Source organism: Quercus robur, chromosome 3 (genome assembly GCF_932294415.1).
Source record: "Quercus robur chromosome 3, dhQueRobu3.1, whole genome shotgun sequence".
In the NCBI taxonomy this organism is placed as follows: Eukaryota; Viridiplantae; Streptophyta; class Magnoliopsida; order Fagales; family Fagaceae; genus Quercus; species Quercus robur.
In genome coordinates this window covers 10,241,590-10,257,274 of record NC_065536.1, presented here as the reverse complement: position 1 = coordinate 10,257,274, position 15,685 = coordinate 10,241,590, and the positions used below count along the sequence as shown (strand labels likewise).

Sequence of the window (15,685 nt, the reverse complement as noted above, 5' to 3'; positions counted from 1 at the left end):
CTAACAATTAATTGATAACAAAAACAAAAGAATGGAAAGAAAAGTCAAGAGTATATTAATGTAGGTGGGGTTGAACTGTATTGGCTGAGTCCGTTCCAATCTTTCAAGTTCATGAATTCATGGTCCATTAATTTGGTGTGGCTAATGTTTGGTACAAAATTTTTTTTGACCGCCTGTTTCATGAGTTTGTTAAGGATGTCAGTGACAATATTAAAACATTATTTTTCCATAAATTTCATCACTGATATTACTTTTATTATTATATTTATACCAACGCCTTTAAAATTAAGAAGACCCCAGAACAAGAAAATAGGGAAAAAAATAATATCAAAATTCGAAAAGAAGAAAAAAACAAAATAGGTAGCAAGCAAAGCATGTAAGGAGTGGCAAGTGGGTACTAAAATTGCAGATTTAAATTCAGGCGTCGTACCCAAATGGAAAAGAAATGAAAAGCAAGATTGCGATTTCTGTAAACATATCGTGCACATAACAATACCAATAAAGACTTCACATGATTGCTGTTCCTAACATGTACCCATGCAAAGTCCCATCACCATGCACATTACGTACACTATAACTCGTCTGTGACTGATAGGGAGAGAGAGAGAGAGAGAGAGAGAGAGAGAGAGAGAGGCGGCAATATGTACTAAGTGCATTAAATTGCCAATAAGTCTACACTCAATAATTCTTTTCATGAAGTTTTCCGCACAAGAAGTGAGTTGTCGAATTCTCAACGATAGGAAGTACCTACTAGGGAACAAGGTGGATCCGAATGAAAATTTAACAATTATAAAATTTGCGAGTTTTAGTTAATTTAATTTATAAAATTTTTAATATACACTCGATGAAATAATTAAATATTCAAAGAGGCCTAAATTCTTATATTTGTAAAAAAAAAAAAAAAAAACTAGTAAAATTTCTTATCATTGATTCATTGAATAAGAGATCTAAGTTTTGATTCTCGCCTACACCAAAAATTAAATGAGTGTCATTATATATGATAATAACAAGTAATCATCAAGACCTAGCAGATGCTATAAGTTGAAATCTCAAAATAAAAAACAATTAATTTTTTTTTTTTATAAAATTTATTATGTATACATCATTGCTTTTAACTAAATTAGTTTATTTGTTTTTTTTTTTAATATATATAGGTAGATAGTGGGAAAGGTGTTCAAACTACGAGCATAGAATAATACTACAAATAATATTGCAACGCGTTTAAAATAAGGTCAGAACTTTTTTTTTTTTTTTAATAATTCTTCTAGCTATTTTTTTTTAATCTAGTTTAAATAAGGTTGTAGTTAATAATATTTTACAATTCTTTCCATAATTTGTGAGTTTGACTAAATCACTTTTATATAAATATATCATTGATGCTAATTTTATTATGCACTAATTACAATAAAACATGTTAGTAGATATAAAAGGTTGTTAAAATTTTGGTATTATGAGATTTATTGTTTATGTTAATTAAAAGTACAGGTTATCTTCACATCCAATATAAGTACAATCTTTTGAAATCATGTTTTTTCTCCATAAAACACGGTCCTCAAGAAACTTTGAGTGTAACACTTAATCCCCATGTGGTATTATTTTATGTGTAAATAATTAATTGTGTCGTACTTAACCCCTTAGAGGTCTTTAAGTGTAATACAAAATCCCCCTATCGATTGTTTTATGTAAAACTTAGAGCTTCATTTTCACGTAAAACAATATCACATGGGAGGTTTTGTTCTATACTCAAAAGACCACAAACTCCCCATGGTACTTAAGGGTTACACAATTAATGATTTACATATAAAATAATAACATAAAGAGGATAGTAATGGTGCATGGTTGAGTCATGGGTGTCCCATCTATGCCGCGTGCACTCTTCAAGGTAGGATGTAGGGTGGAGGCATTTTGCCAGGCATCCCTAATTAGGTGTCTTTGTCACTGATGAGTTACAAATGAGAAAGAAAAGAGAGGGGTGGCAATAACAAGGTCAAGAGAGAAAATGACAAACGAGTAAAATCATGTCCCCGCACCTCCTCTCTTGAGGCAAGGAAAACCGCATAAAGCAAAGCAGAGTAGGATGGGTTGTGCGAGATAGGAAATTTTTGCCATTTCCAACCACATGGAGATTAGGTGCCACACTCAAAACTTTAAGGAGATTTTATGTTTAAAAAAAAGAGTACTCATGTTAACGAGTTCTCTTAAAGTAATTGTTAATAAACTATTTTAAGAAAATTTTGATATCACTTTTATGGAAAATTAAAAAAAAATTAAAAAAAAATCGTCAAAACAATTAATTGTTTTTTTTTTCACATAAAATTTTTATACAAATATTTTCTAAGCCAATATCCTTAGAGTCTCCGTTAACATTTCTCTTAAAAAAAAAATGATTTTTTGTATTTTTTTTCCCTATATTTTATATAGAATAAATCAATAAAAATAAATTGATCGGAAAACACTTTTAAGTGTTCTATCAATATGTTGGATAAGCAATATTGCTCAACCTTTTTTTTTTTTTTTCCTCCCTCTTGAAGCATTTGGATTGGAAAGCTCATAAAGTAGGTAGAAGATGAGAGAAGTGGATAACTTTTAATCATGTACATACCCACGTAACCATGGCATGTTCGGTAGCAAACAAGAGCATGTTTCAGAGCAAAATGTGAGATGGCTAGCAATAACATTGCTGGAATCTTTTCTTTTTCTTTTTTCTTTTCTCTAATCCCTAGCATTGCTGGATTGGAAAGCTCAGAAAGTAAATAGGATAGAAGATAAGGACAACATTTAAGCATATTACACTTGTGACCTTGTCTATGTTAGGTATATCAAACAAGAGCATGTTTCAGGACAAATTTTGGGATGACTTGTGCCTAAACTATTAATTTAATATTGTGCTGATTTAAAATATATATATATATATATTTTTTAATATCTTCATTAAACAAAATCCATAAATTCAAAATCTATTAATAATGACTGCATATCAACATGACATGAATTTAATTAATTACTGCAAAATTGATGAATATGTAGACACCTATTGCAACTTGCAAGCCAATTAAACCTATCAATCTCATTATAAAATGTTAGTCTATCTCATTTTAAGAAAACGCTTGTCTTTTTCACTTGAGAAATGTTAGATGGTTAGCGATAAAAAATTGGCAAACATGCAATTTACATCCGTTAAGTTTGAAATTGGTTATTTTAGTCCAATAACTTTGCCACAAAAAAAATTAAATAAATAATATTCACTCAGAATGGGGTTTGGGTTTGCAACCAAAAAAAAAAAAAAAAATTTATTTGACTAAAATAACCAATTTCAAATTTAAAGAATTAAAACAATTAATGTTCCAACTTAGCGGATTAAAATAATCAACTTCAAATTTAATGTATTAAAATGATTTTTGGTCAAAATTAGTGGGGTGTAAATTGCAATTTTTACTAAAAATTCCATGATTTTTTTTTTTTCTAGAAAATATTGAGATGGTAAATTGTTAATTGATCAATATCATTTTCGCATGCACCATTTCCTATATTCTACTTTTATTATATACAAATCCTAACGTCCTTGGTCAACAATTATTATAAAATGGTGAAATTTTTTATGAGATTAGACTATTGTCTTCAATTGATTACTCCCTCCGTCCCACTTTGTTTGTCCTGTTTGAAAAGTCAAACTTTTTAAGGGGACATCATTTATTGTCTTGTCTACCTTCTAAAAATGTATAAATTTCCAAAACTACCCTTAAATAAATTTATCAAAAAATTGAATTAGTAAATTAATAGGGGTATAATAGGAACATTAGTATATTAATAACTTTTATTTTTAGAAACAGGACAGTATTTTGGGACATCCCAAAATGGAATAGAGGACAAACAAAGTGGGACGGAGGGAGTATATTTTTATTTGTAATTTAATTTGTCCATCATTTTTTATTATAATTTGACGGTTAAATAAAAAAGATGCCAATTGAATTACAAGACTTATCTTCGCCCGTCAAATTTTAAGCGGCCAGCATCATCCCATCATTCGTAAAGACCAAAATACCCCTAGTTTAAGCTCAAATGTTCAAAAACACCCCTACATAGTCTGACCATCTAGGAAGTTACCCCTAGATCACGTGAATGGGAGAATTTATGTATTATTGTCGGGTCTTTTTCGAGAATGATATGAGAGCAGTGCACACCCGTGATCTATAAGGGGTATTTTGGACATTTAAATGTTCAAGGCGGCTGGTGATATGTAGCAGTGGTAGTTTTGGTGTTTTATGGGTTGTAGACAGTGGTATTTTGGGAACAATATTTTTGCTTTTGTGAAAATATCACCAGATAAGGACAAATTTTCAACTTGAAGGTCCCGTCCGCCAGCAATGTTTAAAATAATTTAAATTGTGGGCCAGAAAATAGTGAAATACCTATTTTGCCCCTAGAGTTCTAGAGTATTACCAAATCGCCACTCTTTGTTTTCTCATTTTTCCTTGAGTAGAAAGAGGAAACTAGAAAGTTTGTGTTTGAAAAACTTAAACAATGTTTAAAAATTAATAAAACCATCATTAAGAAATAATTATGTGAAATAGTCCAATTTTTGGTATCAAGATAATTAGGGATAGGACACTGAATCCCTTGGTTTGAATGGTACATCCATGATCTCTCTCACTGGGAGCGAGAATTATTTATTGCAGCAAATATATAGATTACACCTCTCACATAATGTAGATCTCACAAATATATAGTAATCATGTTCTATGAGAGGGATGTTCGATTCAAATGATGAGAAAAATATCCTCTTCTTGGAAGAGTGTGAACTTGAAAATTTTGTGGACGAGAAAAGTGACTATTAATGTTAGGCAGATGGTGACATATTTTGCATTTTCTTTTTAGCAAAATCAAAGGCTTTTGTTCTTTTCATAACCCACAAGTTTGGGAATGTATGTAGTAGACTCTTTGGCATTTCTTTCAAGTAATATAGGAGTCAAGGGCTTGTAGTTGAATTAGCATTTCTTCATATACAAAATGCTTTGGGGTTTAAGGAAAAAGTGATCGAACTGCGGATTTAACAGTATGTTATTATCATCTCTTAAAAAGAAGAAGTAATATAAGAAGTCATGCAACATAATCTAAAAGAATATCCATTCACGCTTCTTAAAAAAAAAAAAAAAAAAAAAAAAAAAAAAAAAAAAAAAAAAAAAAAAGAAAAGAAAGAAGAAGAGGTAATATAGGAAGCCATGCAACATAATCGTAAAAGAATATCCATTTATGTTTTGCTTCATTTGATTATAGTTTTTTCTCATTCAAATGTGAATTGGACGCATAGCCCTTGTACTTCCAAGAAGTAAAGCCAATTTTCTTGAGGCTGAAAAATATATACAGCCAACATCTAGGAATATTTGATTTCTAGTCTCCATTAAGGAAAATCAGTGTAATTCTGATACCTACGAAGTCTATATTAAGAAATTGAGAAAACAACATTATTTTATATATCCTTTAATTTAGGGGTATATCAAATTAAACTCTATAATTTCAAAAGTAACCAATTAAATTATGGAGTTTAAAAAATAACAAATTAAAAGCAAGAAATTGTGTTTGGGGTATAATATAGAATGTGGATTTAATTTGTTAATTTTAAACTTTCATGGTTTAATTTATTACTTTTGAAACTATATGAGTTTGATTTTTTTTTTTAGATTGGTAGATAGTGGGAGGGGAGAGGGAGGGGAGGTGAGATTTAAACCACAAATATTGACAACATAAATGATGCCATTACCACTAAACTATCACATGAATCCCTTAAAATTATATGATAAATTTGTTACTTTTTGAAATTTCATGATTTGAATTGTTACCTTTGAACTAAAAGTTTTAATTTGTTATACCCATAAAATGTTGGATTTAAAATGCAATTTTACTTGAAAAAAATTTATTTGATTGAAGTTATATGTTACATAGCTCCAGAAAGAGCTAAGTTTCTACCATGCATTAGAGACAGGTGTCTATATAAATGGCAATGCTTTTATATTTCCTCCAAATATCGAATGACATTATTGTTCTCATTTTGCTTTTATTGCAACCTTTTTTTTTTTTTTTTTGGCAAATAACAAATTTATTATCTTGTACATTTGGTGTTGAAATTAGTTACTTATGGGATTCAAACTCCTAATTTTTAGCCTTTTTTTTTCTTTGCAGTCAAATATTAGAGTATAAAAGCATCATAATAAGATCACACCGGAATATTTGACAATATGATAATGAAGTGATGGATTTAGTGAGCAACATTTTCAAGGCTTGAAAAAGGATGTGTTCTTTGACGGTGGGTTGTTATTGGTGGTGTTATTTCATGAATGGACTTAAAGACAACCATGCTTAGTATACTTAATTAGTAGCAATTAAAAATAAATAAATTAAATGAATCTATGATGACAGTGTTTGTTCCATTTGAAATGGATAATTATAGTCAATGTTTCTAACTTGAATAAATTAGAGTTATAGTTGCAGTATAACTTATAAGAGGAGTTGTAATGATATGCAAGCATAAAAATTACCTGAATATGTAATAAGGCTAAACACAAGGCTTACATAAAAAGTATATTTCAGGGGTTACCTGTACTGGTAATACAAAAGAACTTCATAAAAAATTTAAAACCAATGGATCTATTAGCATTGAGGGATAATCTTCTTCAAGCCTAATTTAAAGAACAGTGATGGAGGCTCTGAGTAAAAAGGAAATAAAGACAGTTGACATAGTAACAAAAACTACATGACCCTATTGAGAGTTAAAAATAAAAAATAAAAAAATAATTTAATAGTTGAAAAATGAGAATTTAAATCCTACACGCTGCTGTTAAAAACGCCAAAAAATATTAATTGACCCTAATAAGAACTTGACTAAACAAAATTTGTACAAACAATCAAAGAGTTTATTTGATTTTAGCCAAGTTTTAGTGTACTAAAAGAAGTTAAATGTTTCAAAAAATTATTTTCAAACACACAAAGGTCCAACATCTCTCCTGTCCTCCAGTGGTAATTTTTAGTTTACTTTTTTTAGTTAAGAATAATTTTTTTTTGGTTTACTTGAAACTTAGGCTACAATATCTTAAACATGTGAATGAAGGAAAAAGAGCATAAGGGCAATTCCATCAATACCCAACAAAGTTAGGGGCATATCTATTGTTACACCCAACAGTGCCTTAAAAAAAACATATTATATATTCATTACAATACAAAGCCAAAGAAGACCAGGTTCTTGTGTTCTTCTTGTGCCAACAAGAACTCTCTTCTCAACCAGAAATGAAGGAGAATTTCCTGGTTTTTGTCTTCCTCTAGTTGCAACAAATCCCATCTTTTCTGTCTCATTTTTTTATCAATTTTTATTATTATCTATTTTTATAAACTATCTTCTTATAAAAGAGCACTAAGAACAAGGAAAAGAGAGAAAGAAACAAGCTAGCTAGTGTGGAAAGGAGAAAGAAAGAAAGAAAGACAAAAAGTTTCAATAATACCCCCTCTTTTTATCTTTTGTCTTTGTTCAATGTCAAATATCACAGGTGGTGAGGCTGGGAGCTTCTCTTCTGGCAACACTGGTGGAGAGGAAGTTCAGCAACAAGATGAGCAACTCAATCACTATGACCCCAACAATGGTTCCGCCACCCAACAACAACAGCAAGCTCCACCTGCTAAGAAGAAAAGAAACCTACCAGGAACACCAGGTTGATTTCATTTATTTCATGAACTTTCATAACTCATATACCATATTGATTTTCAATACTCTCTCTCTCTCTCTCTCTCTCTCTCTCTCTCTCTCTTTTGAGCTTTTTTTGCTTCAACTATTGTTTGAATCGTCACTTCTATTCGATTCAGATTAATAGTCTTAAAGTTTTGGACATGTTGAATCAGATAGGCTATTGAAATGAGAAAATATAAGAGAGTTTTTTTGCTTTTAGATGCTTAGTCAAGCATGATAATAATAACTCAAATATTTTTCAATATTTGTTTTGTCGCCTATCTTACTTTTTGTATTTTTTTGGCTTGTGATTTTAGTACTTTTTTCTCTGTTCTTGAGCAACTTGATACAATAAATAAAATTTTTAAAACACAGGGTCAAAAAAATGATGAAATGAGTCTCAGAATTCTATTTAGTTCTTTGATTGCATGTGCTTAGTATTTCATGGTCAAGCTCATATGTTTTGAGATCAAAATAAGGACCCAAATCAAAGTATTTGGAGATTGATATCATTATGTTCAAGATAGCCATGAAGAAAGATTTCTAATTTTATTTTTTCAGTGCCTTACAGAATGTTGAATTATTGATGTCTAAGTAGTTGAAGGGGGTTCAATTATTGGTTTGAGATTACAATCATTGTAGTGAACTGTAGACTAGACTTACCTTGGCCGCCCTTCTCCTTTTTCTTTATTTTTGTTTTTGACTGGTTGATGTAAAGAATCACACAATCTTACTCTTACCCACTGAATATTTGCAGTTTCCCTCACTCTCTCTCTCTCTCTCTGTGACACATCAATGATCCACTTATTAATCCTTTTTTCCTTTTCTTTTTCTTTTTTGGCCAGTATATTCAATTTCTAATGCTTTTGAGTTTTTTTATCTTTCTTTTTCTTTCTTTTTTTTTCTAACATGCATGTCCAGAGTTTTTCAATGTCTCATTTGGGATCGAAATGTGTTTTAAAAAGTCAATTGAGAAAAGTTGGAAAAATAATAACTTCAAAAAATAATTCTATATATCATGAAACAAGCTACCAAGCATTCCAAAAGTTTTTCTTCCAAAAACAGTAACTTTATATTTTCCCCTTTTTTTTTTTTTTTTAAAAAAACTTTATATTTCAAGTTTCGCATTGCATTACTTAAATTGATTCCACTTCTTTGTGCATAATATCACATTTTCTCCACTTCTCATAAACATCCACACCCACGCATAGATATTATTGAAAGGACTCACATTAATTATTAGGTTCTTTTTCTTTTGTCAATGAAAAAATTGAAGCCACAAGAATTATACTTGAAGAAGAATTTGATATATCATTTTGTATTAAAATCCATATGCAGACCCAAGTGCTGAAGTCATTGCTTTATCACCAACCACCCTGATGGCCACAAACCGATTTGTGTGTGAAATTTGCAACAAGGGGTTCCAAAGGGACCAAAACCTTCAATTACATCGTCGAGGCCATAATCTGCCATGGAAGCTCAAGCAAAGAACAACCACTGAAATCAGGAAGAGGGTCTATGTTTGTCCAGAATCTTCATGTGTCCATCACAACCCGGCTCGAGCATTAGGCGATCTTACAGGAATTAAGAAACACTTTTGCAGAAAACATGGTGAGAAAAAATGGAAATGTGACAAATGTTCCAAGAAATATGCCGTGCAGTCTGATTGGAAAGCTCATTCAAAGACATGTGGTACAAGGGAATATAAATGTGACTGTGGCACCATCTTCTCCAGGTTTGCTTCTCAATCTATATAACTAGTTTAAAAATCAACTCTTTAATTATTCTTTTATAGAATTGCGTGTGCATGATTCATGAACAACTCGAAGTTGAACCTTAAGAATACGAAATCTATGGTTTTGAATTGTTGTTTTGAAAATCTAGTTTTTGTTTTTGATAAGGGCTTTTCTTCTAGATAGTGCTACCTTTACTTAAAGTCTTAGTTTGACTAAACACCTAATAAAGTTGTTTTTTAGGCTAAAGTCCTAATCTAGTCCTAGTCTTGCTTTTTATTTAATTGTCATAGATTATTATATGCCATAAGATAAATAACCTTAAATAATAAGAACTTGCATAGCTTTGATTAAAGCCTGTGTTCTACGAGCCCTGAACACCCTTGTCAGCCAAAAAACAATAATGTTCAGTCCTAGACACGGAAAGTAAAAAATAAATTAAATAGAGTATTAATTATCATATCTCTCTCTCTCATTGGTGATCTCATCTTATTACTCATCCAACTTATTAGACTGTACATCTCCACTGTTATTCAGGAGAGATAGCTTCATCACACACAGAGCCTTCTGTGATGCCCTATCTGAAGAAAACAACAAAGCAAAGCAAGGACTATTGTCTAACATGGGACAAAACTTACATGGCCAAGTTCATCCCCAGCTCATGTCCTCAATACCCATCAACAACAACAATAACTCCAACACAACGAGTGGAACATCCGGATTCAACCAATCTGATACTAAAGTACCAATATCTTTGCCCCAAGAAGTCATGTCCTTCCCTACAAATAAACCCTTGAACATGGTAGGAAGCCTCTTTAGCGGTCCAAGAAGCATTTCTTCTTCCTCTCCTTCACTTCAACTCAACACGAGTTCCATTTTTGAAGGAAATGGACACCAATTGGCTGGCTTAGCTGCACACATGCCTGCCACAGCTTTGTTACAGAAAGCAGCACAAATGGGTGCAACTGTGAGTACTAGTGGCATGAACTGTCAAATAATGCAGAATAATAGCTTTGGTACAAGCATGGCACCACCATCATTTAGTGCAATTCAGCCTCAAAATGATCAATCATTCATAAACCAGTTCATCCAAAAAGGCCAACATGGAAATTCATATGAGAATGGCATGCCTGATAACCTGGGAATGACCAACATGGGAATGTTGAATGGTCTACTTGATCAAAACAGTGCAATATTAAAGAACATAAAGCATGACAATAGCAACAGTAATAGTACTGTATTGCATGGTGGAGATTCAAAAGCAGGGTTAACTAGCTCCACAAAAGATTCTAATGGGAGTGAGGATATGATGACATTGGATTTCTTGGGGATAGGAGGAGGAGCAAGACATGGGAATTTTTATGAACTACAGCAACAAAAGCAACAAGAAATGGGGTTTGAAGGAATTAGTCAAAGAATTCAGGGATTGAGTCACTTTCAGCAACAAGCATCAATGGAAAAACCCATGTGGGAGGTTTAAGAATATATGATAATGTTTTTCCAAATTGCTTCAATACCTAGTTGCTAGAAAAATACTTCCTAGTCCTTGATGTAATGAATTTTTCCCATATATTTTCTTTCCTTCATACTTTTTTGTGCCAATGACGTTACCCATGAAAGAACCAAAATGTCTTGCCAAAGAGTCAGGCATATTGGACTTAAGCAGTGACAAAGCAATTTAGATTAATGTTACTCATCCAAAAAATAGAAAAAATAATTTATAACATTTTGAATTTATTAGGCTCCATTTGATCGACATAGAGATTTAAAAAACTAAAAATAAAATAAAATAAATTAAATAAGAAATTAAAAAAAGAAAGAAACGTAGCTGCTTTCACTCATCTTTAAACAGAAAAATGTGAGAGGCCATTACAAACTTTGCACTAAAATAGCTTTCGTAAAAGCATATGGTAATATATATTTTTAAATAATTAAGTTCTTCTACTACCACACCATTGTCATAACTTTTTTCCATTTTTCATAACTCTTTTTTTTTAGAGAATTGTCACAATTTGATAAAGTAATCAGTTGTCAATAGTAGACAATTACTTTCAAATTAACTCACCAATTTTTCCACACCACTTAAATAAACCAAGTGACAAAAACTATGGTACAAAAAATATATTTCTAGACTCTTTTTTAATAGATATTATAGTGTGATTGCCGTTTTACTTTAAAAACATTTGATAAAAAAAAAAAAACTACAATCCAATTTTTCTCTATTTTTTTTTTCTTTTCTTTCCTTTCTTATAACGCTTTTATTTATTAACTTTTTCTTTAAGCTAATGGAAAATAAATTTTAATATTTTCTACCTTAAGGAAAAAGCCAAAATTCATTCATAAATGGTTTAGACAATACTAAAATTTACTTGGATAAAGTTTAACTACAAAATTAGTTGTAATCTAAGACTACAATCTTACTCAATATCTTTTTATTGGAAGTGAATTTTGACAGATCCACAATTGGATTACATTTTCTTCTTATATTCTCCCCGCTTGCAAAATTTCTAGAAAATTAAAGATCAATAATTATGTTATCAAAAAATTGTTTAAATTGCAAGTTCTTGTAATTTAAAATTATATATAAAATATAATCCTATAGATCATATAGTAAATAATATTTAATTGACACAAAATTTGACATGTGTATTAAAAGCATAAATAACATGCAATCCAACAGTTAGCTATGTCAATTTCTATAAAATTAAAGATCAATAACTATGTCATCAATAAATTGTTTAAATTGTAAGTTTTTGTAATTTAAAATTATGTATAAAATATAATCTTATAGATCATATAGTAAATAATATCTAATTAGCACAAAATTTAACATGTGTTTAAGAGCGTAAATAACATGCAATCTAACAGTTAGCTATGTCAATTTTTATAAAATTAAAGATCAATAATTATGTTATCAATAAATTGTTTAAATTATAAATGTTTGTAATTTAAAATTATGCATAAAATATAATATTATAAATTATATAGTAAATAATATTTGATTTATACAAAATTTGACATGTTTATTAAAAATGTACAGAACACACAATCCAATAATTAGATTTTTTACATATGTAGTAATATTAATGATATTAAATAAGGTTTGATATAGCCAATTTTGTAGTTAAATTTTTTCCAATTAACTGAACTTATTTCATTTTAATTTATTTATTTAAGGGTGAAACAAAAGTAGTTTTAAGAAAATAAGCTCACTTTTTTTAAAAAAGTCAACTTATTTGTTTAAAGTTACTTTTTATCTTACTTTAAAGAAAATAAGCTAATTAAAAAAAGCTGTGTTGTGTTCTTTTTTGGTTGGACACATGTCACGCTCGGATATGTTAACAATGATTTTTGGGTAGTAAAGTCCAAAACTTTCTCGTTGGTAGATTAAACCCAAGGAAGCTACCATTGTGTTTCCTTAGAAAATAAAATAGTGTGGTGAGTAAAAGAAAATGATGTAGGGTGAGAAAATACTTTTCCTTAGCCAATAGAATAGTGAGATGAGTAAGAGAATTAAATAAAATGCTACATAATATAGAAAAGAAAGTCAGTGATGTAGAGTTTTTTCTTATAAAAAAAAATAGACTATTAAATTAAGCATTTAGCAATATATAAAAGTTTGCAATTTTTATCCAACAAGGCCAAATAAAAGTATTCAACTGTTAAAAAATATATATATATATATATATATATATATATAATAGTAATTAATCTAACAATACTTGAAAAAAGTATTCGGAAATAAATAAAGAAAGAAAATTAGAAATGGAGAGAAAATTATCTTTTTGGTACATTACATGCCAGCAATGATGCAAGTTTCTCAATTTTCACGTTTTATCAAACATGAGACTTGGACTTTGTTGAATATGTCGGTGATGATTGATAGCTAATTAATAAGAGAATAAATGAAAAGAAATTTTCTGAGTAAGGATTTACGTCTAATAATTCTTATCAATAAATGTGAGTTTCATATTATTCAAGGGAGTCAAGCTTGGCAACAAAATATCCACTAAATAAAATTTATGGTAATAGAAATAATAATCTTTATGGTGGTACGTAGCAAATTATAATAAGAGAAAATATGTGAATTAAGCGAGAACAGAGAAAAGGGGCACCAAGATAATGCTGTTGCATTTTTTTTAAGGGAAAAGTTAAAAAATACCTTAAGAATATTGGTTTAACAAATATTTTTAATAACTTTTTATGGCAAATAAAGTATTTTCAAATTTTTTTTTTTAATGTCATATAATAGAAATCACCATGACCTGACTCTTGGTAGTGAGTTTTATGAATACTTGGGATTAGGATCTGTGCAATATTACTCTTGGTAATTGTATGGGATGCAATTACCCCTAATTTCTTACACAAAAAATTTTTTCTTTACCTTTTAAAACATTTTTTTAATTAATAGATGAGATTTGAAAGTCGTTTTTTAAACTCTCATAGAGAGCAATTGCTGATCTCAAACTGAATACTTGGGCTAAATACACACATACATTAATTACACTCTATTATCAAGCTCAAACACATTACTTAACGCAAAGTACCACTACAAAATGGTCTAATTTTTATAGTAGTAGAGTGGGGTTTTAAGTAATGAGAAAGAGTTACACTCACTTGAGTGTAACTTTAGCGATGTGAGACAAGACTCACTTTATTTCTTTTTGAAAAACAAACTAATTGCTAAATACATACACTTTTGATTAACCATAATTTGGTTTGATTTCATGATTTGTTTCCACAAAAATGAGAAAAGGACTTTAGGTTGCAAAGTGAGAGACTCCATGAGGGAGGCATTTAATGTTCACTAAATCAGCATTAAATAGTGACTTAAAGGCTGAATAGAACAAATTGTTCAAGCATTAAAGTCTCAGGTCATAATTGCATGGGGCCTAAGCAAGTTTGCCTAAAAGCCTTTTTAAACCATTCAAACCATTATTCCCATCTTTGTCCTGATGGGCTTGGCCCATTCATTTGGACTCTTTATCTAGACATTGTTGTAATGGATCCATTGAGCTAAAAAAAAAAGGGATGGCCTCTATTTCATATAAGGCCCGTGTGATCCAAGTACGTAATACCAAAAAAAGAAAAAGAAAAAGAAAAGAGAACCACCAAAACTAGATAAGCATTTATCACGTGAGTGAAACTACTTCACAAATCATTTGAACAACCAATAGAATTCCACCACTTCACAAATTTCTCTCAATTTCCTCAGACTGACTAAACCATCCAAATTGTGCAACATGGCACACAGCTTTTTCAAATTTCTTCAACACCTAGTTGCTAGAAAAATACTTGTCATTGATGTAATGAATTTTTTCCATATATTTCTTTCCTTCATACTTCTTTTGTGCCCAAATGACATTACCCATGAAAGAATCAAAGTCTCTTGCTAAGGAGTGAGACATATTGGAGCCCTGGCAAAGCAATTTAGATTAATGTTACACATACCCAAAGAAAAAAAAGTAATAATTTTGCCTTTATAAGGCTCAATTTGATACAAAAAGTTTAAATAAATAAATGTAGCTACTGTCACCCAATTTTGTGCCTAAAATGTGAGGTATATTTTTAACTTTGCACTAAAATAGCTTTCTTGAAATCATAAAAGTAATGAGTATATTACTAAGACAATGATTAATGAGCAAGGTACTTTGAATTGGTCATATTATGAAGTCTACTAAAGTGCCTGTCATTGTACAACCCACTAGTGATACATCTCCTGCCTATTACTGCCGACGAGTCTTCTAAATTAAAAATAGAATTAATGCACTTTAAGTAAATTGAAATTTGCAAGGTAGGAATGAGAGGAAACATAAAGTATCATATAAATGATAATTAAATTGTTTTTGTTGACTTTAAACGAATATAGACAAGCATAAGAGATGTTATTTCTTATTGTTATCTATATGAATTTTATATTGAAATCAATACAAAAGAAAAAAAAAATTGATATACCAAAAAAAAAATGACAATTATTCCTTTTTAACGTTTGGAATATAAGGATGTTTAGGCTTCAATATTGCTCTATTAAAGCAGTTTGACCATCCCCATTTATGCTTCTTTTTTTTCCTCCTTCTCTTCCCTCTTTTTTTTTAGTAAACAGTAATACTTATTAAAACATACACGAAAATAATAATAATATTTTAAACCGGGTTTATAATATATTACATAACCAGAGTACAACTACAAAAGAATCTAACATTTGTAGTTGTATACTGGGGTTATAAACAGCGGACACTAA

The 15,685-nt window shown here is 30.0% G+C and overlaps 1 protein-coding gene across 1 annotated transcript; it reads left to right on the top strand.

The window, feature by feature from the left end:
• Positions 1-7,220: 7,220 nt before the first annotated feature.
• Positions 7,221-11,032, top strand: LOC126717000 (zinc finger protein GAI-ASSOCIATED FACTOR 1-like). Its single transcript, XM_050418136.1, has 3 exons — positions 7,221-7,697; positions 9,050-9,446; positions 9,982-11,032. The coding sequence occupies exons 1-3, from the start codon at positions 7,520-7,522 to the stop codon at positions 10,922-10,924; spliced, it is 1,518 nt and encodes a 505-aa protein (XP_050274093.1). The 5' UTR covers positions 7,221-7,519; the 3' UTR covers positions 10,925-11,032.
• The last annotated feature ends 4,653 nt before the right edge of the window (positions 11,033-15,685 follow it).